Raw genomic sequence first — 23,799 nt, forward strand, 5'->3', positions numbered from 1 at the left:
ATACATTTTGAATAATTATGCCAAGATGAATTGCCAACCCTCATTATTGAAGTTGACACGAAGTCTTCAAATTTTACGCGTTAGGACTGCTTGATGCAAAAACACAATTTCCAATTTAGAGAAGCATGGTCTTGATGGGGGAAAATCCGTAAAATGTTGGTCGTCTAAATTTTAGGGAAATAACGATCAAGGAGTAACGCCATTACATTTTTTGACTAGCAAATGTGTAACGAATTGTTAATTTTGACCAAAATAATTTTAAGTGCAATATGTTCTTTTTATTGAGGAACCACTAATACCCTAATAGCGTACAGAATGTTTGAGGACTAATATTGTTTATCTAACTTATTAGTCTTCAGTAATTAGAAGTGCATCATAATCGACCAGAAAAGCACAGTTTAGTCAAAGGAACAATCCGTAAACAAAATTCTTTGTTCCTAAGCTTTTGGAGGTCATCATAATGGGGTATCACAGCATCACACTATGTTTTTTGTTATTCGTTCCCTGGCATTGATGATGTTCTTTTTTCAGATTTTTCTATATATCCAAGCCATTGTAAATCCACTCTTTCTTTCCCGAGCAATAAGATAAAGTCGGGAAATTTGGTGATCCACTTACAATATGTCAAACGTTTTTAAAAAGACTTCGGAAAAAAACCGTTGTCTTATGATGATTTACCCAATCACATCCTGATTATGGTCCGCGCTCTGAAAAGATTCTTTCACAAGTTAATTCAATACTTCAAATTGTTTATGGTGTTGCAGATTTGTCTTTTCTCTTCCCTCTTTCGGAACGGAACGACAAGTATCGGTACGATCATTTCAAATTAGGCCGGCAATGCTTGATCGTCGGATGGAGGTTTAGAAAAAGGCTGAAACTGCCGCTTATGCACGGGTCCCTTTTATGCATGAGCTGCCAGATCTATTTTCTGGGCATGCCCCTCGATCCATCTCGGCTCTTCTGTGCTCGTGGGTAGCATCAAGATTTCTTTATGGGTTAGAACGATATGACACACAAGGTCTTTCCACGTCGTCCTCCAGGACGACAGCAAACCTCGCCATTGGATTACATGATATCCTGTTGCATTCACATGAATACTATCGCTCCCTCGAGATCCATAAACATCTCATCCTCGTCCCCAGGCCATTTTGAGCCTTTTGAACCAAAGATAAACATCTCCTAAACATAGAAAGACATCGACACCACATTAACAAAGGACACCTCTTGACGTTCAGCATTCAAAAAGTGTCGCACGGGTAATTGATTCCACGTGCCTTCCTCCCATTTCCACTCATTTCAAGACCATTTCGGCGATCAGAGACCAAAAACCCAAGGCCAAGACGGACAAACACTGAGAAGAACAGATCGAGCTGGGAAGGACAATTGGACAGATTAAAAGTTATAAATAATTGCAGATATTACAAAAATATCTTCATCGGAAGATCTCACTTGTAGAGGAATCAATATGATGATAACTTTTTAATTTGCAAACCGAACTTCACCCAAAACATGGTGGATGGGCACCATGTATTATTGGAATTCGATCCAATGACTTGTCAAGACATGGTGGAACGAGCAACAGAATAAGATATGTATGCAGTTGGTTAGCTTCCTTCTCTCACAAATGGTTTACTTAACTTTGCTAAAACTTGTGTCTTTTGAAAATATCAAACACCGTTATAGGCCAAATTTTAAGCAGTTCATTTTGAATACGTTTTGATCTTGGCCTTGCACGAAAAAATCTGGAAGGAATGTTGTTCCGATATTGACACTTGATGTCCTTATCGCTATCGTTATGTCTTGATAGAAAACGTGCAAACATTTCTAAAGCGTCATCGTCTCAGGCTGGCATTTTCATAAATGAAAAAGAGCAAACCATCCCCCATCATCTCGGAAAGGCGCGAGATTTAAAGTGTCCAAGGTTTATCCTTCTCACTGATCTCACCGACCCTCTTTCTTTTTGGACCAGAGTGACTCGCCAAAAAATGATCCCAGTGAGAAGATATGATGAGCTATAATGTTCTTGTAGGCTGGAACCTTATTGGTTCCAAGTTTGGGTCGAAATATATGAAAACAAACTTTGTCAAAAGGGCGCATTGTTCAACGAAGGGAAAGGAAACACTAATGGGTGCGCCTTTGGGCTGGAAAAAAAGCTACGAGATGTTCCTAATGAAGTGCTCTTTTTGTGGTCTAGTCGAATGGGCTTTTTTGCGCTAATCCTCATTAAAATATGAATTGAATACTTGACAATCGCTATTCTAATCTGTGGACTTGAAAAATGAACCCATCTACACGATTCGCATTGGACAAAACTTCCTTTCACCACGACTTTTCGCATGCAAATGTGAACTTTGAGGAACTGGAAATATACACAACTGCGGAGCGAAACAACAATATCGCCGTCATTCTCTGTTACGAGGAAGGTGGTCCTCGGAAGTGAATCGAGAATTGGACCTTCTCCGATCGTAAAATGGACCGTCAATTGAAGTATGAATGTGGAGTGGGAAATTCGTGTGTCATTGGCTCGTTTCTTCTAAATACTTGACAAAGAGCCTCGAAATTCGGCGTCGGGGTCCACATGGGATTGTACGTCTGTACGTATATTCAGAAATGTGTCCTTGGACCTTTCTTCGCTTTCAAACGTAGTATTCCGTAGCTGTCTTAAGCCGATAATAAAACTGAAGGCGAGAATGCGCTTTTGCTTCTTCTGCTACTTTGCTCACATTCCGAGATCTTCTATGGACAAGAGGGCCTCTTCTTGACTTCAAAGCCCCTCTTGGAACAGACACGGAACCAGTGTTTCTCTCTGGGTTCGAAATTTAGTCTCGCTTCCCAATGTGTGCCGAGGGCGGAGGACCGAGGACAACCTCGAGCCCGAGGGAAAATAGGGTACAGTGAAAATAAAACACGAAATACCCCCGGATTGTTGTTTCTCTTTGCGGGGTTATAATCCGCGCTTTCCACACGGATCCTGCTCGGATCCCTAGGTTTCGCTCGAGTTCGAAGTTCCGCGGGCTCTTGCATGACTCCTCGCACTCTTCTTTCTCTTTGGTCGTTCTTAATCGTGGAACATGGACTCACTGCCAATAGTTTACTTGTTGAGTGGAACGAAAAAGGAAAAAGGAGGATCACCGATGGTTTTCTTCCACGACTTCTACTTCGTTTCATTCGTGCCACTAGCTAAGCTGACAGTTGAAACGGATTGCTTCGAGACACTACTACTATAGAGTGAATCTAGGGCCCATAGGGGATAATGATCGTATGGCACCCATTTGAAATGTTTCCAAGTGTTTCTAAGTGGTCGTGATTAAAAGCTGTGTGTGTGTGTTCTCAAGTGCAAATTACGGTGGAAAGTTGTTGGGAAGCTTTTCCCAAAAGGCTTTTTAAGACGACAAAATTGAGGTGCCAAAGGACTACAGTGGACGAACGGGTTCCAAAAGAGAGTAATGGATCCAGTGGACTGTCCCACAACTTTCCGTACTGACTCCGAAATGAGAAGAACTGTCCCCGTAAAAGTTGGAACTGATTTTTCCCGGAAAAACTTCCGACGTCGAGTCTTGATGTTTTACAATTAAACTGTCGAACGCCATCCCCTCAATTAGATACCAAAAAGTTAGGAGGGCTTTCCATTTGTGGTTCCGTGCCACAAATAGAAAATTATCGTCAAGCACTCTGGATCCGAATCCAGTCAGCAGAACCACTGCCTCCGATTTCATTCGACTGTTTGGATTCACCCAACACTTGGACTTCTTCTTGGCACTCCTCAACCCTTCCAGCATGATTCCGGAGCCCAATCTTTGGTCAGATATTCACCAAAGCCGGGACCGAAGCATAGAAGAGGTCTCACCTTCGGACTTTCACATGCATTCGTCCACAACCTCTTCTTCCACGACTGTGGATCCATGCCGAACTCTGACGAGAGGCGGATCCGGTACCACAAATAGCACTATCCTGGCGGGAAGCACAAATCTGACCGACAGCCGCGAAGTGTTCAAAGAAGAAATGGAGTTGAGCCACCATCTCAGCCAACATTTGATGAATCAATCCACCACTTCAATGAACCAGGGAGCTTTGGCCACAGCGGTCGAAACAGAGTCTCTGCGCCAGAGACAACAAAGGTGAGCGGGAAATATAAAGGGAGAAAAAGTCAAGGATTACCCACAAATAGATCAGCATCGGTGGCACTTTCGATGATCATCTGTGATTGGCCTTTATTTTATTGAGGTTCATAAAAAACTTGGCACCACCGATCGAGTCATTTGGCATATGAAGGGACAACTTGGTGCTAGAAAAGGCTCTAAGCTGCGGTTCTGCTTCTCCCTAACGAAAGCTTTTACTCATTTGTAAAATGTAGCATTTAAAATAATACCTGTTATATTTGCCTTGCCGAGTCCTAATCCGTATATCATCCGTGATTGTCGATTGTTTTATTTACCTTTGTTCAATTGATTGTGAAACATTAGTTTCTGTCAAAGGGCCTTTGGTCCACGTCGAATCGAGGAACTGCAAATAATTTCTTTTTTTTGGAGTTATTTCGCAGCGGCACACATATGTTCCAAGCTTGAAAGAAGGAGGAGGGGCTCAAGATTTCACAATTGTGAAAGAGGTTTAGCCACGGATCGATTCACAAATGCAACTCCTAAATGGCCCCATCAATCAACTTGTTTTCTCAGTGAAGAAGACAAGCCGAAATGAAAACTGAGCACCCTGATTGGCCTCAGTTGCTTTATAATTCATTCTTGCCTCTGTCACTTTCTCTTCCTGATCAGAAGGGACACTTCATCATTGGCGTTTTACATGATACCGCATTTAAAACGCTAACATTGTCCAAGTTACTACTTTAAGGTTATTATTCAAAGCCGGACACCACTGTAGCATAACTTAATTTATCGATGTAGATTTCAAGGTTTGTCGACAGACTGATGACCATAATCAAAGTCCTAGCAATTACATTTGAATGTATTTGAACCTGCACCATTTAATTTAAGGTTAGACCCAAATTCAAATCTTTTATGCTCTTGAAACTTTCTCTTATTCCCTTGGGATGTTGTTTCGTTATCCTACATTTCTAGTCAAGAATGTACATATGGCATAACTTTAGATCAAACGTATGTCTCTTTTTTTATTCCAGATGGACTCGGCGGTGGTACTTATTAGTCATCGTGTTACTGTACGTGGGGCTGTTGGCCAGTTTTAGTTTGAATGTGAGTCTGCTACTTCGAAAGCCCCCTCTCCCGACGCCACCAATATCGACACCATCATCATCATCATCATCATCATCATCATCATCATCATCAGGGCAAGATCTGGCCTCGGTGGGCATCAATGGTGGAGTGATCTCTTCAGCCTCAGCCTTGGAGAATGGCGAGGTCAACAGGGATGGTTCAGGTAAGGCGATTAGTGGATTATCTTCCCCATTCTCCTGCACCACAAGATTAGCTCCCTTTCTCCGTCCCGTGACCGACCAGTTCCAAATGGAGGGTCTAAAGTCAAAAACCAATGATTGGCTTGGACCACAGTTGGTCAGACTCAATATCCAAGCAAGCTCTTGGCCTAACCGTTTAGGGCTGAACTTGTGCACATCCCTTGGGAGACCAGGGCTAGGAGTGTCTCATTGGTTTGTTTTGCTGAACTGAAAAGCCGTCGTCATTGAGTCTGAAGGGATTTGACAAACCCAGTGGGCTCATATGTGCGATAATGTGTGAACCATGAGGATGTGAAAAATGATGCATGTTCGAGAGGTTGATGGCTGGATGAGGGGAGAGTTGTTGCTCCATTTGCGGTTGGCAGTCCTTGTACTCCCAATAGAGAATAAGAGAGAGAGAGGGGGGGCGAAGAAAACGAGAAAGTGTTTGAAAGGCATGGAACAAAACCATTCAGTCAACCTGGTTTCTGTTTGTAGAAACTGCTCGTTACTCACTTAAAACTCATTTTGACTCTGAAACTTGAGGGGACAGTGGACTTTAGAATGGAAGATTGGTTTACAAGATGGAAGCAAATGTTGTCAATTTTATTGACTTTGTAAGGAATGTTCTTTTGCTCGCACACCGGTATCCTATTGAGGAAGGGGCGGGGGTAAGCCAAGAACAATTGAGACGTGATGTGCTTCGACAAGCGCTCAAAAAAAGATTAGCCTATGAAATTGGGTAACATTGCCTGGCAATCCTCTTTTTGAGTACTACACTACCATCTGACTCTAGTTGACCAGGTTGCAAGGGGAACCAGATCCAAGACCACAAAGGACGGAACAGCAAAGAGGAAGGAGGGGAGGAGAAAGATCAGGACATTTGCTTGCTAATACCATCATCCCATGGGGAGGCATAAGAAATAGGATAGGGGAGGGGAAAGAACGAGGGTCTAGCTTACTCGATGAGCTCCCTGTTGAATTCTATTGCTCAATTTGATGAGAATGAATGATTCCTTAAAGTGATTCCGTGATATATGGAGGGATTCGACCAACGGCTATGAGTAATGAATTCTACAACTTTTGAATTTCCCACCCTATCTTGAGGGAACGCGAAAATTTCATCTTCTAAAAAAGTCTCTGTATTGTACCGTACCTTCATTCAGAAGGATAAAGCCGTTGATCAGAAAAGATGAAATGCCATGTTCTTTCAAACGACCTTTTTCATTTGGAACCGTACGTGAACAAAGGTTCGCCCACAATACAGTCTTTCCATCCCAGATAAAATGGCCAGATATGAAAAATATGGCTTATGACTGGCCAGACTCGGCAGACCCGACCTCATTAACAAAATGGAACTGCGATACAACCATGTCCATTAAACCAATAACAAATGAGGGAGGCAAAGAAAAGCAAGCATTTGCTTGCTTGGACTGCATGCAGCCATGATCCGATATTTGGAAGCTCCGAGTTTCAACTGACACGAGTTGACTCTGAATGAAATACAGTTCTGATCTGACAGCTAGAACCAACCCAACAGCATGAAATGACTCATTGTAACACCTCAACCACCATAGAGAAATCCAAAAAGATTCAGGCAGGCAGTTTCTCAATTACTAAAATGGCCACCCTATCAATGGTACTCCCTTCCAGTGGTTCGTAAGACACGTGTGCATGAGTTGGGAGTTGGTTCAAATTTGGAGGCCATGGCAGTGTAAATAATTCAGTCTATTTATTTGTCTCATGCTACGAAAGTAAACAGGCTCAATTATGGTATTATTAATGGATCGAAATTGACATGGGCTCATTTCCAATTATGGAGCAACGCTCATAACACGACAAATGCGGGTGAAACTCGATAATAGAGAATGTCATTGAAATACCGTAATATTGAACTAGCAAAGACGTAAAATTTGCTCAAACTTGCCCAAAAAAAGCTGACAAAACAAAAAGCCTTTTTTATGATATGGCATAATGAAACAATTTCCCACTCAAGGACACCCTCTATTAAGCTTGGTAAGGACATGCAGTATAAACGGACCTAAGGTGATTTTTGTATTGGCAGAATGCTGGGGCAAATTGTTTTCCCGTTAACTAATGAAGACAAATTACCACCCCAGGGGACTTTGAGACCACGTGCGTTTGCTGACATGGTTAGGTTCTCGATTCAAACTCACTCTCCTAAAGTTGTCTAGAGTTTCATAGACCTAAAACCGCGGACCAATATGCCGATTTGAAGGAAAGTGTTTTTAGTCGCTTGAAAATGGAAACGCCACTATTTCGAAGTGTGTGAATTGATGGAACGCCTGAAAAAATATCATCAGTTAGTTAATGTCAATTTGAAATTGCGGAAGCTCGTTCCCCTTTTCGGTTTAAAAAGCGGGAGAGGCACCATTAATTTTGATGAAGCATTCTGCAACTTTGTGGGGGAATGAAGATGTCATCCAAGATATTCACTGAAATCCCAACAAAATAGGGCTTCATTGTTTCCAGTCAAGGCCAATTTACAACGGCGCAGCCTCTCATAATTGGCACCTGTCGTCAATTACCCACCTTTCGTTTGGAATTTCTAAGTTTAAGAACTATCCTTGGAATTGGCTTTAAGCACGTCATGTCGCTCTGCAAAGTGAAGTCTGTTTTGTGCGGGAACAAATTTCTGACTTGTTCCATGTTTCCGCGCCGTGGCATAATGGTCTATTCATGATATTGCTTCAATCAACCCCTTTCGTTCTACTATTAGTAGGGCTCCTGAGGGAGTTATTTACGTTATATCACATGGCTTCAAAATAAATGAATGTATTGTAATGTTCACCAAAATTATAATAGTTACACTCATTAAGAGGCTGAAAGTTTGCTGAAAATAAAGTTCCTGCGAGTGTGCATCAATGGCGACCCTGTTCACAGCTTTAAGGTCAAATTTTGTGTGGTGTTGGTAGAGTAACTGAACGATAATCATTTTCTGACATGCATCTCTGTATCATTAATCCTTTTTAGAAAATGTCTAGACTCAGTGTTCCAAAGTGCATTGGATCATTTACCTTTTTGGCACCATTTTTAATGTAGGCCAACATGTCCAATACTTGAAGCAAGCTCCTAAAGAATGTTACACTACAAATTCGATATCGTCGACCTGTCTTCAAAACTTCACAATCAGCACCTTAGCTTGTCCGAAACCCTTTCTTCCTAATTGGTGGGTTCCCTCATTTTTTACGAGAGAAAGTTGAGGTTCAACTTGCGGTAGAACAATAACATCAACACGGTTTCAAATCAAAACTTTTTCGTGTGCCCCTTAACTCAAACAGGAGGAACTATGCGTAAGAGCTGCTTACAAAAAGAATTGACGGTTAAAGAGTATTGGTAATTTCTATGAAGCAGGCTAGATAATAAACACCTTACGTTTGTAATGTGGACTCAAGGGGGGCTTTTTTGCTTCAAGAAGTGCCGACCACAGAGGTGTTCCTCCTTCGGAACACTTGTAAAAAATTATGTTGCAATTCTTGAGACCACATTGCATGCAACTATTTCACCGTTACATTTGTTGCTCTCCACACACTCTGAAAGGTCTTTTTTGGTAGCAATCGGTGCTTCTGCAAAAATGAAGGTCCACTATATCTGTCCGATTAATCTTAATCTACAATAACATCAAAGCTTCTCTGTTATGTCCATGTTCCACTGAGAACCTTCACCCACTCAAGGATCACAGTGAGAGAAGAATTTACTTTTTGAGCTGTGTCCTATGAGTCACCTAAAAAGTGGGTCAATGCTGTGTTTTAGTTCCAGAGAGGCTCTTTTGAATCGGTCCAGGGTGTTGTCAAATGTCAAAGAGACCTCTTTCTATTCAAAATAGTGTCTAATGAAAGGAACTTCCAACTTCCCCTTCTGGACTTGGGGCTTCATTTGGAGGTAGAATTTCCTGGAAGAACAATGTAATCAGCCAAAGCAAATCAAGCATATCGCTAAGAAACATGAGGCTTGAAATCATGCCATTGCATTTGTCCAAGCCAACCAAGGATCCTGATAGACCAGGGTGAGGGGAAGAAATCATGGGAAGTCATTGATTTCCTGTGCCTCCAAGTCATATCTAATATCAAGTCTAATACAGAATAGTGTGACTGTTGAGCTCCACCACTCCCTGGCTTAGTTGGTTGGCTTCTTCTAATCAGATGAATGTCCCCTGGAAGCTTCCTAGTTTCATTCTTGTATTCACTATGTACTAGAGTGTACGTGTGTGTGTGTATGTGAGTGTGTCCTCTGTTCTAAGCAAGAGAGAAGGAGGAGGAGGCGGAAAAGGACGAATATGAAGGGGGAGTTCCATGCAACTTTTCACTTTCAGCCATAGCCGAGAGAGGTGAAGCCGGCCATTGTGTCACGAGAGTCTTTTGTTACACTTTTTAGCCCCCCTTGACACTCAAGTACCCCACTGTATGGACCCTGTCCCTGCATTTCCCCTCCCCTATGCATATCTTCCGAGTTCTCTTTAGTCAGTTCTTGTTTGATAAGCTCGGTGATAAATTTGTAGTTGGTGGCTGATCCACTTAATTTGGCTAATTGTCTATGAGCAGAAAAAGGCACATTCAAGGACCTTGGATGCGCATATGGGCCTCAAGTTGTAAAATGGCAATGCAAAGGATCTGCGTTATAAACTTTAGTATTTCAAGCACGAAGAATACACAATTGAAGTAGAGTGACTGCATCAGATCTACTGAAAGAAGAGCTTAACATCTTGCTTCAAAGTCTAGACGTTAGACGTTCATTTGAATCATAAAGAAGAGAAAACGTCAATTGCAGGCACTATAACTATGTGAAGCAACACCTTGATACCTTGAATACCGTTTGTGCTGGCTGAAGACCCCTCTTGGGGTCTATGGAAGCCTCATTCTGGCTACAAGGTTCTTGAATTAATGCCTTCCCACTTGAAAAGGAACTTTGAATTTATGCTCAAAACTTCCATGCTTCACGCTTAAAAACGGGCCATACGTTTTCTTTTTGTTTTTAGAAACCTCAATATGGGTTCCTGAGCCACAGGTGGATATTTGAAACTTTTTTTTATTCAAAGGAGGAAAAAATTCAAGGCTTCTTGGATACGCCTTGTTTAAAAGAAAGTTCTGCCGATCAGGAGCCCAATCCTCAATGTGGATGATCTGTTAACTTGGGGAGATGAGTTTGAGGGTTTCCTATTACAAATTCATTTTGTGTTTCCTCTTTGGGGAAACTAAGGCTGGAAAGATCTTCATCAAGATACCTCATCAATTTTTTCCCTCTGGTCTTCGTTCTCAGTTCTCACTTACATCCTGGAACTCTTGGGCACTCTCTGACGACACCAACTATCGATATCCACTTCTTCCAACTTTTCCACTCACTTTTTCCTTCGATCCCGAACTGAAATACCAGTCCTCTCACATATTGATGTTGTTAAACATTGCTTCGAAGATAAGCATTCCATTCTGGCTTGCTCAGCTAGTTTCGTTGAAAACATCGGTCACCCTGAGATATTTGGTCAGCACCAAAGAACGCGCTAAAAAATCCTCGGCCTTGGAAGTAAGTCCCGGGCCAAGATCTCGGCTGTTGCATGTGGTTTCCCTGCTGTGATGGGGTGAGATGGATCGGCTGAAACTAATCACTCAATGCGACGTTGCATCTTCTCCGATTTCTGGTTTCACCCAACTACGGAACTGCATGTCCAACAAGAATGGCTTGGTTGGTGTATGCACAAGAAGTGATCATTTACTCCCCGCCTTGGATGGATATCTAGATGGATATATCGTCCACTAACTCGCTACACGCACGTGTATTCAGACCCTCGGCCGATTTCTCTCTAAGCCAATGCGTGGCTAAGCCCCAACAAAAAAGGTAGTTTCCAACCACTACACTCTGATATGTAATGGCTCATTTATAAATATCCGCAATATGAAAGGCTTGACCCGAACCAAACGAGCTAGGAACTGCACCAGAACGAGCATCATCCCAATTTGTCAATTATTGATAGTTAGCTTTTGCATTTCCCGCATCTCGGCTCAGAATACGGCGGAGATATAGGCCATACTCCATCCAATGTGGATGGCGACCACGGACCGTCATATTTGATGCATTGGTTGACCTTGCCACAAGGATAGACCCAATTTGGTGACCCTTGCCTGATTTCTGATTGCAAGGGTTAGCCATATGAACAAACCATGTCAGTACCGACAACATAGACACAGTCATAAAGATAGAATCATCCCAAGTACTACGCGTGCAATTCGGAACCGTAAAGTGTTTTAAAGTGGGGTTTTACCCAATGGGTGTAAATTGAGTTAAGCAGATAGGCCATTGTGAATATTGCTGTCGAAACAACCCACTGTCTTGCGCCTTTTCCTCGTCCTGTTTCACTCTGCAAAATTGATGTGAGCAAAGCACCTCGGATGGTGGAATCCATTCAAAGGAAATGGTTTATTTATACCTTGGCCACATCCTGTGGGTGTGAGGGACGAGGGAAAAGCCACGAAATGGTAAGATTTATAGTCCCAAGACGAATTCTCTTTTCCGCAAATTGCGACAATCTGTTTAGACTCAATAAAAGTCCTGCGGAATCGAGGGTCATTCTGGAAAAGAGGCTTTCCCCGTGAGAATGTACAACACTGTACATAAACAGAAGCAACCGTAATATGGCTTTGGCCGTCTTTCATTTTTACTCTCAATCTGCGGGGCTGTTAAATAAATTCAGTTTCTTCCAGTTCGAACTTGAGTGACTATGGTGCAGTGGTCCCCTTATTTCAATTATTTTGAGTGCTGAAGGAGATGGAACCGCGAAGTTTGTGGACAAAAATCATGGCAAAGCTAATTTCTGCCCCTGGTCTGTCCAATTTTCCACTTGACTTATTGAATTTGAGGGATTTTCCGGGAATCCCCCGACTTTGTCAAGTCTCACTGTGAATATTTAGTCCCTCTGATCTCCCTCCAACGAGGTCCCTTCGTATAGAGATTATTGCAGTTCGGATGACGGCGAAGTTGTAAATCTTAAATGTTTTACGCTTAACTCTTCCTCGTCGGTTACTTGGTGGGTTTGTTCCCTCCCTCGTTCCATTGCTCAGTTTCTGTCGTCTTTTTCGCTGTCTTCGCTTTAAGTTGAGGACTACATTTGGAGGAACACACTGTGAACTACCCCAGATAATGAGACCCAAACCACAGGGCTTTTTTTGATAACATTAAATTTAATTGAAACATAAGTTTACAATGACATCCATCTTTCAGGAGCAGAGTGCATATACTTTATATTCAGGTATGGAAATTCATTTTCCCTTAAAAAAGATTTCTAACCCCACAAAATGGTCGATGTCATGTAAGAGAGATTCCAGCCCATCCTACTCTTGAATCTGGGGGTGGAACAAGAGACAAGGGGTAGACAGTCTCGTATACTGATCCGCGTAAGGTTGGAGGAAAAAGGTTGTATTTTCAACAAATCCTAGCCATTATCATTCAGAAGCTTATGATATCAATTTTGTTGCAGCCAACCTAGGGCATCGAATATTTTCGAGATGGACGAGATTTACGCAAGCACCAATTCAATCTTGAAGCTCTTGGCACCCATCTGTATTATCAGCACCTTGGCTTGCTTCTTTAGGCTTTTTTGTCGGGGCTCCTTGAAACAAGCACAATTGCAATAACTGAATGTTAGTAGAAGAATTGACCTTTTCTTTGCCCTTAGAATATTTCAAAAGGAAACGGAAAGTGAGCTCGATTCTATTCAATTTTTTTTTGTTATTGCTTTTTTCACGGACTTTTCTATTTTGATATAAATGATAGCAAAGCTTGCAGTAAAAAGCACAGTTATAACTTTGTCAAATCTGTAAACAAAAAAGCAAACATTGACATCTGATGAAGCAACGTTCATCTCTTCCTTTGACCACAATTCATGAATTTGAGTAAATCACGGGTGACTTATTTCATAGCCTTTTCCGGACCAATTTTGCCTTGAGAGTAGGGGAATCTTCACCGCCTCGAGGTGATGAATAAATTCAAAGACTGAATGAAGAACCCTCACTTTGAGTCCTTCAGGTTTTGAAGCGAAACTGCCAAAGAGTTAAACAGACCCCCTTTTTTGGAAACTATGGATAAAGATTCCCCAGCTTAGCTGGGGTTAGTCTGAAACCATCCTCAATACCCTACCATCTATGCAGCCAACCATCCAACCAACCAACAGGCTCTTCGACCAATGACCAATGATTGACTGTTTCCCTCGAGAAAATTGATGGACCACAACTTGAAACTTCAGAAAGGTTGGCACAAGCACTCACACACCAACCCACCCACCAATCCACCAAGAAACGAAGGTTTGGAAATGATGAATGAAAGAATGCCATGGCTTGTCGCGGTCTAGTGAAGCTATGTCTGCAGTGTTTATGAGAAAGTAAAAACATTCTACCCGAAAGACGTTCAAAGCTCTTGGATGACATCCGTGTCAAACTTTGACATTCATGGGGTTGGAAAGATCAACCAAAGGTAGGGGAACTTTCAATTGCCGAGTTATCCTTTCAAGTGCGAAAAGAGGGGGGATATTTTTCAAGGGGCTGTGGCTTCAATTCCTGCATGGCCAGAGACCCCTTTTCACCCGTGACCAATTCCAACTCCCATCTAATTTGTGCAAGCTCAAGCATTGGAAGCTGGGGGTGAATGTGGATAAATTGCTTTCCCATAACTTTGTGATTTGGCAATACTTCCGCTCGGTTTACCATATTCGTGCCACGCATGAGAAGTCTTGCGATAGAGTAGTAAAGATCCCAAAAGCTATTAGTTGTGCCACGTGGTGGTTTGTGGAGTGGTTCTATTTGTACATGTATTCTACATATGGCTCATGTTAGGGCTGTCCATCAAATTAAGAAGTCCTTGACACAGAATAGGGCGAATGTGGTGTGAGGAGGTGGCCGTGAGTAAGTGTCATTAGTTTCCTACTGAACGAGGTTAGTACGTAAGTATTATTCACTATGGGCGGTGGTATGGACTATGGATAAGAGAGCTTATTACTCGAGACCTTGTAAGAAATGTGTATTTTAGCACCATGTGTTTTGGGACAAAGATACACGAGGCCAAAGAATAATTTCTCGCTCTTTGATTGGATTTCATTTAATATTAAGAAAGTTCTCAAATTTTGCTTTTGTGTGACCGTATCGGGTTAATGAACCACCACCTTTATTTACATCATAAAAATGCGTAGATTTATGTATGTATTTATTTTTTTGGTTTGTTTTTTCACGGGCTTTTCTAACCGCTATAGTGAATGTATTTGATAGCCATTCATACTTGATGTGATAAGATATAATACTGATGTCAAGGGCGTTTCGTCTCGAGAATTTTTATGTTCAACCAAGTTGTAAAACGAACTGAGAATTATCAAAAATGGTAATCAGCCTGATAGTATTCACCGCTGTATGACTTAGTTCTTAAGGTGCTCCAGTCATGCCCTGGGATGGACTAAATTGCTCAGGTTTTTCAATACATATATTTATCTTTTGTTAAAATCCCGTCTCATCCAGTTCGAGGTAAGAAGCCTCTTCAAATCAATTTCCGTTGATACAATCAAGGTGCTTAAGATCCCACGTCACCCATCGCCATCTTCCATGCTAAGAGCTGAAGTGCGAGTGAAGATTCTTCTCGGGATCTTTCCCATATATCATGGGACGAGAGCGGCTTAAATATTATGCAAAGTCGCGCTAGCTAGTGTCCAACCAATGGTCTTGTCGGTCCTCTTTTGGCTTCGTCCTAGTCTCTTGGATAGTATATTTAGCCCACCCTGTCCATTAACATCTAAAGAGACTTCTTTTGCACCAATGTTCCCCATGCATGAAGACGGCGGATTGTAATCCGGTTCATCCATCATTTTGGAACTTTCGTTGAGGCCACTTTTGGGTCTCTTTGTTTAATGGAGTCCCAACTCGACTTGCGGAACGTGGACCCCTTGGTCGTCGTTTTACATCTAGCTATCCCGCGAATGCCACCACCAACCACTGTGAGAGATTAAATCAGTGTCAGATCGATCCTTTACAAGTGTAAAAGTCACTCGCCTTTTTACGACCGCGAAAAGATGGACTCGACGACAAGGACATTTGCAAATGAAAAAAGTTATGATTAATCCCGGGTCTGGCTCAGTTGAGTTATTTCATGGAATGGCTAATGCTGGAACATTTGGACATGGGGACATGCCTGGCCATGAACTTTGGCAGGGCCTATCTCCGAGCTGAAGCGGTGATGTTTTACAATCCTTGGATGGTAGTGCGAGATCAAATGAATGTAATTTCAAGTCCAGCCCATTTGAGGTCAGTAACTCGGCGGGGTTGGTGGTGCTCAGCCCGAACAACCAACCGAATTTACTACAATACAATTGGGCAGAGACTCCTCGGGAAATTGCATGTGGAACGATGTCTTTGTTTGTGTTCTGGGGTGGAACAACGAGAAGTCAATGTCTGGTGCATGGATTCATCTAAACTCATGAGTCATATCTTTGTCCTTTGGCATTTATAGACTTCAGTAAGGACGGCCAGACGAAAAATGTGTCCATTGTTCCTATTATTGGCTAACTTAATTCTCCAAAACTCTAGTTTTGTTTCATTTTGTGCAAGGATATTTTTTTCTTGATCATGCGAAGGAAAGTTCTTAAGCAGTTTTAAGCTTTTTGAAGATTTAAATCGGTCTTGGCATTTTGAATTACCACTGGTTTGTCCATCTTGTCCATTTTATCTTTAGGAGGCATCTTGTCCATTTTATCTTTAGGAGGCATCTTGTCCATGTCCTTATCTTTTGGAGGCATTTTATCCATTTTCTTGGGCATCTTGTCCATTTTCTTGGGCATCTTGCCCATTTTCTTGGGCATCTTGTCCATTTTTGGGGGCATCTTGTCCATTTTTTTGGGCATCTTGTCCATTTTTTTGGGCATCTTGTCCATATCTTTTGGAATCTTGTCCATCTTTTTAGGTATTTTTTCCATCATTTTGGGCATTTTTTCCATCTTTGGAGGTGGAGGCGGCAAAGGCATCATACAATCCTGTGGCGCTGCTTTGTTCTTCACCAATGAGCCGATGAAACCAATAAGCGTCTTGATCAAAGACAATAGAGTTTCCTGAAAGATGTAAGGTTGATTTAAAATCTAAAACAAGTTCTTGTTGAAACCAATTCAGATAAGAAATATCTTTATTTTCGGGCAACTACATGCTCAGATTGAGCCCAGTTTCAGCATTTTGAATGATGGTTGGATCCATTTTTTTTGGCATCTTATCCATATCCTTATCTTTGGGTGGCATCTTATCCATGTCCTTATTTTTGGGCGGCATCTTATCCATGTCCTTGTCCTTGGGTGGCATCTTATCCTTATCTTTGGATGGCATCTTATCCATGTCCTTGTCCTTGGGAGGCATCTTATCCTTATCTTTGGATGGCATCTTATCCATGTCTGTGTCCTTGGGAGGCATCTTATCCATATCCTTATCTTTGGGTGGCATCTTATCCATGTCCTTATTTTTGGGCGGCATCTTATCCATGTCCTTGTCCTTGGGTGGCATCTTATCCTTATCTTTGGATGGCATCTTGTCCATATCCTTATCTTTGGGCGGCATTTTATCCATTTCCTTATCTTTGGGAGGTATTTTATCCGTATTTTTGTCTTTAAGGGGCATTTTGTCCATTTTCTTTGGCATCTTGTCCATTTTTTTTGGCATCTTGTCCATTTTCTTTGGCATCTTGTCCATTTTCTTTGGCATCTTGTCCATTTTCTTTGGCATCTTGTCCATTTTCTTTGGCATTTTATCCATTTTCTTTGACATCTTGTCCATCTTTTTTGGCATCTTGTCCACTACATCTGGTAGTGTTGGGACTAGTGGAGCAAGAGGTGGCGAGGGAGGAGGTGGTAATGGTGCTGGGGGAGGCGGGGAAGGTGGCGAAGGAGGAAGAGCTTGTGGCGCAGGTGATGGAACTGGACATTGCTTGGGAGGCATATTTTGAGTTTTCACTAGATTTCCTACCAACCCAATCAGGGTCGTGATAAGAGACAAGAGCGTCGCCTAAAGAAAGAACGTCACCCAGCATTCGCATGAATTTTTTGACAACTAAAAAGAGATAATTTCGTAATCAATTTCGTTTTAGATTACCTCTAATTTATCTTCCTTAGACGGACCCGGTGGTGGCATAGGAGGAGCAGGCATGGGCATTGTAGGAGCTGGAGCTGGTGCAGGAGCAGGTGCAGGTGCAGGAGCTGGTGGAGGAGCAGGGGCTGGTGCAGGAGCAGGAGCAGGGGCAGGGGCAGGGGCAGGAGCAGGAGCAGGAGCCGGTGAAGGAGATGATGGCATCAATGGCCGAGGTGGAGGAGGAGGTGGAGGCTGTGGTTTAGGTTGTGGTTGAGATTGTGGTGGAGGCTGCGGATGAGGCTGAAATTGAGGCAATGGAGCTGGTCTTGCGTATTGTTGCACTGGGGGATGAGGCCTTGGATGAGGCTTACGCGGATGTTGAGGTCTGGGATGGGGTTTGTGTTGTTGGGGACGAGGCGGATGACCTCTTGGCTGAGGATGGTGAGGTCTGTGGCCGGCGGGCCATGGTTTGGGTCCAGTGGGTGAACGCTTAGACCTGCGAAAGCTGATATCGATATGAGAAGACGACAAATGTACCAGGACAAGACATAAGAGAAGAACCAATTGCGGGAGTCCGGATTGTTTAGTTCTCATATTCAACACTTGACGAGCACTGATTTGGGTTGTCCTGTCGCATCAGCCTCTTATAACGAGAAGAATCCTGTTGGACAATTCTTACGAGGTAATAAATTCCTTGAAAATCAATTGAACAGCACGCAAATATCATTGCTCATATCTCAGCTCGAAAATTGCTCATATCTCAGCTCGTCAAAGTACGAATAAAAGTCAAGAATGAATGATTCACGCTAAGAAATCAAGCATCAAAAAAACAAAACAGAATATCAATTTTGAGTCCTAACTATGGCAAAATTTTGCTATTACCACTTCACTTTACCATGTCTAGTAAACAATTAGGTCCTCAATAGTTTTTATTCTCACTTGCGCAAGTATGACAATTTGCACGAGCAAAAGTGAAGATCAATTTTCCGAGTCACGCGATCCCAACTCGAGTCTCAAATCAATCTATGTGCACTACATGACATGATAGCATGTATTGATGACTATGTATTGGTAAATCGAGACATATAGCTCGTCCTCCATACTCGTCTTCGATATTCCTACTCCTTACGTTACGTGGTCTAATAGACAACCTATTCTTAATCTTCCAGGAACATTATATTGGTCTCAAAACTAAGTCAAAACCCAAAACCAGCTTTGAATGTTTGTGCCTATTTCAAACATTTGCTCGTAGACAATGATATCTATAATGGAGTCGGAGCGTTTCTGTTTGCTTTGTATTGTTCCACATGCCGATTCTTTCATCTTGAAAGTGCAACGCTTGAAATACGGAGAACGCCTTAAAAAATGCCGCCTTGGCATCATCTTTCATTTTGTGCACAAAATCCCTCTGTCAATCTTAGATGATTCTTTTTGGGTGCTCTCAATGAAGAAAGAGACGTGAAGAAGGAGGGTCTTTTCACTCCAGGAAGTAGCGAGTATCATCTTCCATATCTTCTCACCTCGTCAAGGGTGCCTCTTGGTGAGTGTATCTGCCCACCGGAGAAATTCTTTTCACTCGATTTTTCAAGATAAATTGTCATCAGATGTGGTGAGAATTCTCTTCGACTAAAGCCGAGGTGAGAGAAGAACACTGCTAGACAAGATCCCTACCATTTTTTATCTTCTGGAACATCTAAAGAGTAAGTGGAGTCGTGGCGTCCATTCCTACCCTGTCTTCCCTTCGTTGTGCTTCTCACCTCCGCTTGAACTTTCATTGCTCGCCGTGCTTTTCCATTCCTCGTTTTCGGAAGAAACGCGAAAGGTCTGGGCTTCGAACTGGAATTCCGGGCAATCTAATGGCCTTTATTCGACACCTGGGCAAAAAATGAACTTACTTCGCTTTCAACAATTGGAGTAATATCAGATCTAAGGCTAAGAATAGGGCTTTGAGAACAATATGGAAGACTCACCAACGCTTGGTTGGTTGCTCCTGGGAGAAGGTTTGGAACAAGATTCACTCATGCATATGAGGACACATTCCTTGAGGGGATATTTTTCCGCATATATGACGGAATGCTAGTGGTTCAAATATCCATTGAGATAGAGAGGAGAAGGCACGAGGCATTGGGCTCTGGAGCAGATTTACGCGTTCCAATCTTCAAGGGCGCTCAAGAGCATCATTCATACTATTATCATCATTTCCGTTCTGAAACAAGCCGTGGTTGTAGTGCATAGATAATTTATGGTTATCCGTCTTCTTGATTGCTGAGGTGAATGGTAGCGACATGAGAGCAAACAAAGCCATTGCCAGAAGACATTCGCAAACATTGTCTTTTTATTTCCCCCTCACTTGTTGTAACAAACAAGTCGCTGGGACCAGAAATACACTCACTCTCCTTCTCTCATTCCGCCCGGATCCACGAGTGAAGAGAAGCACACAGGAGGAGGACCTTCAGTGTTCCAACCACGCATCTGAACTTGAAAGTTGGACAAAACTTGTTAGCCGCCTTCTCTTGACAACTTTAGGCTTGACTCCCCTGCATGTTCCTCGTAATGGTGGGACATGGGATCGAAATGAACACGCCCTCTATGTACACAAGATGAGAAGATGATAAAGCACCCACGCCTTTTCGCTTCTTTCGAAGGGTACCGTCTCACCCTAGCAGACCCATGGAATCAACGCGAGGCCTGTACGTAAAATGGAAAGAAAATTGAGTGTAATTAACTGAACCTTGTCGTCGTCGGTGTTCTCATGCATTTTGAGAACACTCTAGTCATTGTGCCAAGGTCATATTGGAAACCTGCTGGAACCGGGGATCGATTGTCATGAGCAAACATGGAAGGCTCCGACGCCTGGGCCTTGCACCACACAGGATGTGTGCCAATAGTTAACAAAAGTGGCTGTTCGAGTTACTTACCAACACACCAAGGTGTTTCAAGGCCTAGCAGAAGAATTTCCAGTTCTTACCTGAAGAGAAGGGTGCGCATGATTAGCTCGTCGTGTATCTGTCAAATAGATTTATTCTAAGACCCCTCTAATCTGGTCTTGTCACATTGGCAAAAGTGAAGTTTAAGAGGATCTGTCAAAAAGTTCACTACGACCACAGATCTGTGAATTGTGGCCAATGCCCATATCGCCAACTATCATAAAGGGAAAAGTCAATATTGGCTTTGCAATCATTGAAATGGAGCTCCCTGACCGTTTTGGCGTTTCCCTTTAGAAAGTCAAGCCACTACCCATTGCTTTCTCTTGGCTTGCATGTTTATCGTCCCCCATTTTTGGAGGTGAGCTTCGCCTTCTACTTGCTTCGTATTCCGTGGTCCCGGTGGAAATCTACCTTCTAATTTGATCATTTCTACGCTGATTGAATTAAGTCTGTTTGGATGTATCCATTATGAGTTGGTTCGGTGTATCTTGAGGACTCTTGTCTGTCTTGTCCTTGGGAACTTGGGACACATTCAGGCAAGTCGTTACCTGCCCCCTGACGACCTCAAGAGGGTGCTTGACCTGTTCAGGATCATTTATTCAACCCAGATCCGAGGGATGACTTCTGGCTGAAAATGATATTTGACCTCCTTAAGATCGTCAGTCCAAGGTTGGTACTCAATCCAATTCCGAGGGCTTGAAAAAAGAAAGAGTGAATGTAGACATTGTTGGGGGCCTCTCAAATTTGAAACTTCAGAACCGCACGCGACATGGTGTGCTTCCTAAGCTTTGGTGCACAAGCAACCAACAAAGCATTTAAAGAACGATATTTTCTTTACTAGCACGCATGAAGGATTTCAGAAACGTGAAGAAAGAGGAAAGAAGAAAAAATTAAGCCTCTTTCTTGCTTTCCATCCTTCATAAGCAACAAGTCAGCCAGCCTCGGAATATGGCAACCAATCCAAACATTGCATGAGCTTTTTCAATATGAGCCATATGTCGGCTAATCCGCCAGGTTCAATTGAAACGCTGCCTAGGATCCCCGTAGATACGAGGGCCGCCCGTTCATAGACTTGAAGCCCTTCCTTAGATGTAATCTAGCCTTTGACCAAACGAAAAATCAGGAAAAATTGTGCCCATCTTGTCGACGTTGTCTTTTTTGAGTTAGAAGATGCTACTTTTGATATGTTCAAACGTTTGATGTTGAATAGACATGGAACTCGAATCAATCAAGGTTCTTTGGTGGAACCTTGCTTGCTTTTGTTCTTGGAGCTGGTTTTCTAGAACTTGTCTCTATGGATTTAATATCTATGGTGGAACCAAGAAGCAGGCTCACCTCCACCACATCATTAATTTTCAAGGCTTTCCACGGAAAGAGAAAGAGTGCGAGAGTAAGAGTTCGAGAGGTAGGGGAGACGAAAACTGCCAATATTTCATTGGTGTCATTTATATTAGTCACGGCTAGAATTTCACGGCATTTATCACCAAGTATATAGTAGTGCCTATGCCTGGCTCTTTGCAATCAACGAACTCATAGTTCCATTCCGTCCCATAGTCCCTTGTCCTCTCCAAAAGCATGTCCAAAAATAACATGGACAATAGGTCTTTAAAGGTTCGATATTAGCCTAAGTGGTTCCAATCCTTTTCTCCAAGTTTTCGCCAGGTTGACCTCCAAGCCGTGAGTCATTAATCAGGTTCTTTCTTTGGTTCCTCCTCGGTTCCTCCCCCTTGTTGTTATGATTATTTCCAGGCTCTTTATTATTATTTCTCGTTGGTGGAAAGTGAAAGCAGCCATTTGTTCCTACCAACTGCTCCACTTCGTACCGACTGTAGTTCCGATTCCTGGATCAGAATATTAATCAAGCTCAGACCATGAAGTCCACGAGAGGTGCGAAGCATAACAGCATGGCGAAGAAGGCCTTGAGGAGATTTGGATTTGTAACAACACTAACCTTTCAGCTTATCCAGCAATTCCGTCTGGTTTGGGTTCCATACCATTTAATATGACGCTCTAGGTTTTTGGTTTTCTCACATTGCTTTGCCTTAGAAATCATTTTGAGACAGACTGGTAGAAAGAAAAAAAATATTTTTTTTTTCAAGATGAAGGTGAAAAGAAATGTAATTTTGTTAAGATGGCATTTCTTCATATGATCCAGGTGGTCATTTTGAAGAAAAGTTGTGTACTAACTTTATCCATACGCACAATCTAAAACTTGTTTAGGGCGATACATTCATAGAGGGAAGAAACAACCCACATATGTGCACTTTTTGTGAGATGCTCAAAATTAGGTTTTTTTAGAGAGTAAACACTGAATGTGTTCATATTTGAATATTTTCATTGGATGCCACATTTATGCTTTTTTGGACTGAGTTTGATAGTTCTTTAGTCAATTTTGCTCATCCCCAAATCTTACGTTACACTTACATTCACACAAATGCTTTTGAAATATTGAAGGAACGCCTCATGGCCCAAAATAACTTTTTAGATAAGATCTTTGAAGTAACTTTCTCGATCGAACTCAACAACATTTTTTTCAGAAGAATGCTCGGTGACTATTTCGACTAGTTCAACAGAAAATTTACAAGTGATAGCCGCAAGAAGTTTCGCCTCAGTTTAAACCACGTCAGCTGAGCGTACTATCTTCATCTTAAATAAAAGGCTCGCAAGCAAAATTTAGAAATAATTTAATTCCAGATTAACCATCGTTCTGTTTGGACTTGAAAAAAGATGCATTCTTCATTGGAAATACTAAAGTCAGATGATCAGTTTTGGTCTCAATTCTGGACAATGAAAAAGCGCAATGTTGCTGTTTGTTCGGGGTCGTTTTGGAGGGCAAGTTAAACGCTACTCCACATCCTAATGTGGATTTACTGATGACAGACATGTTGTGTGAATGAGACGCAATGCCCACCGAAAATATGACACGGACATACTCCACCACTTAAACAATTTTTGACGGCAATTTTTATTCGTCTTTTAATCAGCATTTTGCATGGCATTTGAATATTTATAGAAATGGTCACCCTACACATCATACGAGGAGGCTTGTTGCCTATTGCCTTTCATTATTATCATACGTTGTCAATTTCTTTTCCAATATTATCCGAGCTGCCGTTTGTAAAGAAATAGTCTGGAGTCAATCCAATCAATGATAAGTTATATATCACTCAGTATCAGATTACATAACAGAGATCAATCATAGACAAGGCAATAAGAAATGTTATTGTCCAAATATCTGTATCAACCGCTTTGGCATTGCCTTAGTTATTAATCGAAGCGGGATAAAGGACTTTTCCACTTTTAGTCTTCAAGAACAAAAGTAGTAATTTTTAAAAAGATCCTTGTGACGCAAGCACGCCTTGAATTTTTATTAATTTTG

The 23,799-nt window shown here is 42.1% G+C and overlaps 2 protein-coding genes across 3 annotated transcripts in view; one reads left to right on the forward strand and one right to left on the reverse strand.

Annotated features, from left to right (window-relative positions):
• Nucleotides 1-3,000: 3,000 nt before the first annotated feature.
• The window catches only part of LOC131877552 (signal peptide, CUB and EGF-like domain-containing protein 1), a 35,181-nt gene continuing 14,382 nt past the window's right edge, over nucleotides 3,001-23,799 (forward strand). The window contains exons 1-2 of one of the 2 annotated variants that reach the window (XM_059223255.1): nucleotides 3,001-4,118; nucleotides 5,132-5,388. In XM_059223255.1, coding sequence (XP_059079238.1) covers nucleotides 3,778-4,118; nucleotides 5,132-5,388 — 598 coding nt within the window. In that variant the 5' untranslated portion in view covers nucleotides 3,001-3,777. The remainder of the gene's footprint in view (nucleotides 4,119-5,131; nucleotides 5,389-23,799) is intronic. The other variant, XM_059223256.1, reaches the window with a different exon arrangement.
• Nucleotides 16,547-18,181, reverse strand: LOC131877553 (uncharacterized). The gene is made up of 2 exons (XM_059223258.1): nucleotides 17,518-18,181; nucleotides 16,547-17,430 (listed from the first exon to the last, which is right to left on the reverse strand). Exons 1-2 carry the CDS (start codon nucleotides 18,085-18,087, stop codon nucleotides 16,579-16,581), a joined length of 1,422 nt encoding a protein of 473 aa, XP_059079241.1. The 5' UTR covers nucleotides 18,088-18,181; the 3' UTR covers nucleotides 16,547-16,578.

The sequence above is a fragment of the Tigriopus californicus genome, chromosome 3 (assembly GCF_007210705.1).
Source record: "Tigriopus californicus strain San Diego chromosome 3, Tcal_SD_v2.1, whole genome shotgun sequence".
NCBI classification, from domain to species: domain Eukaryota; kingdom Metazoa; phylum Arthropoda; class Copepoda; order Harpacticoida; family Harpacticidae; genus Tigriopus; species Tigriopus californicus.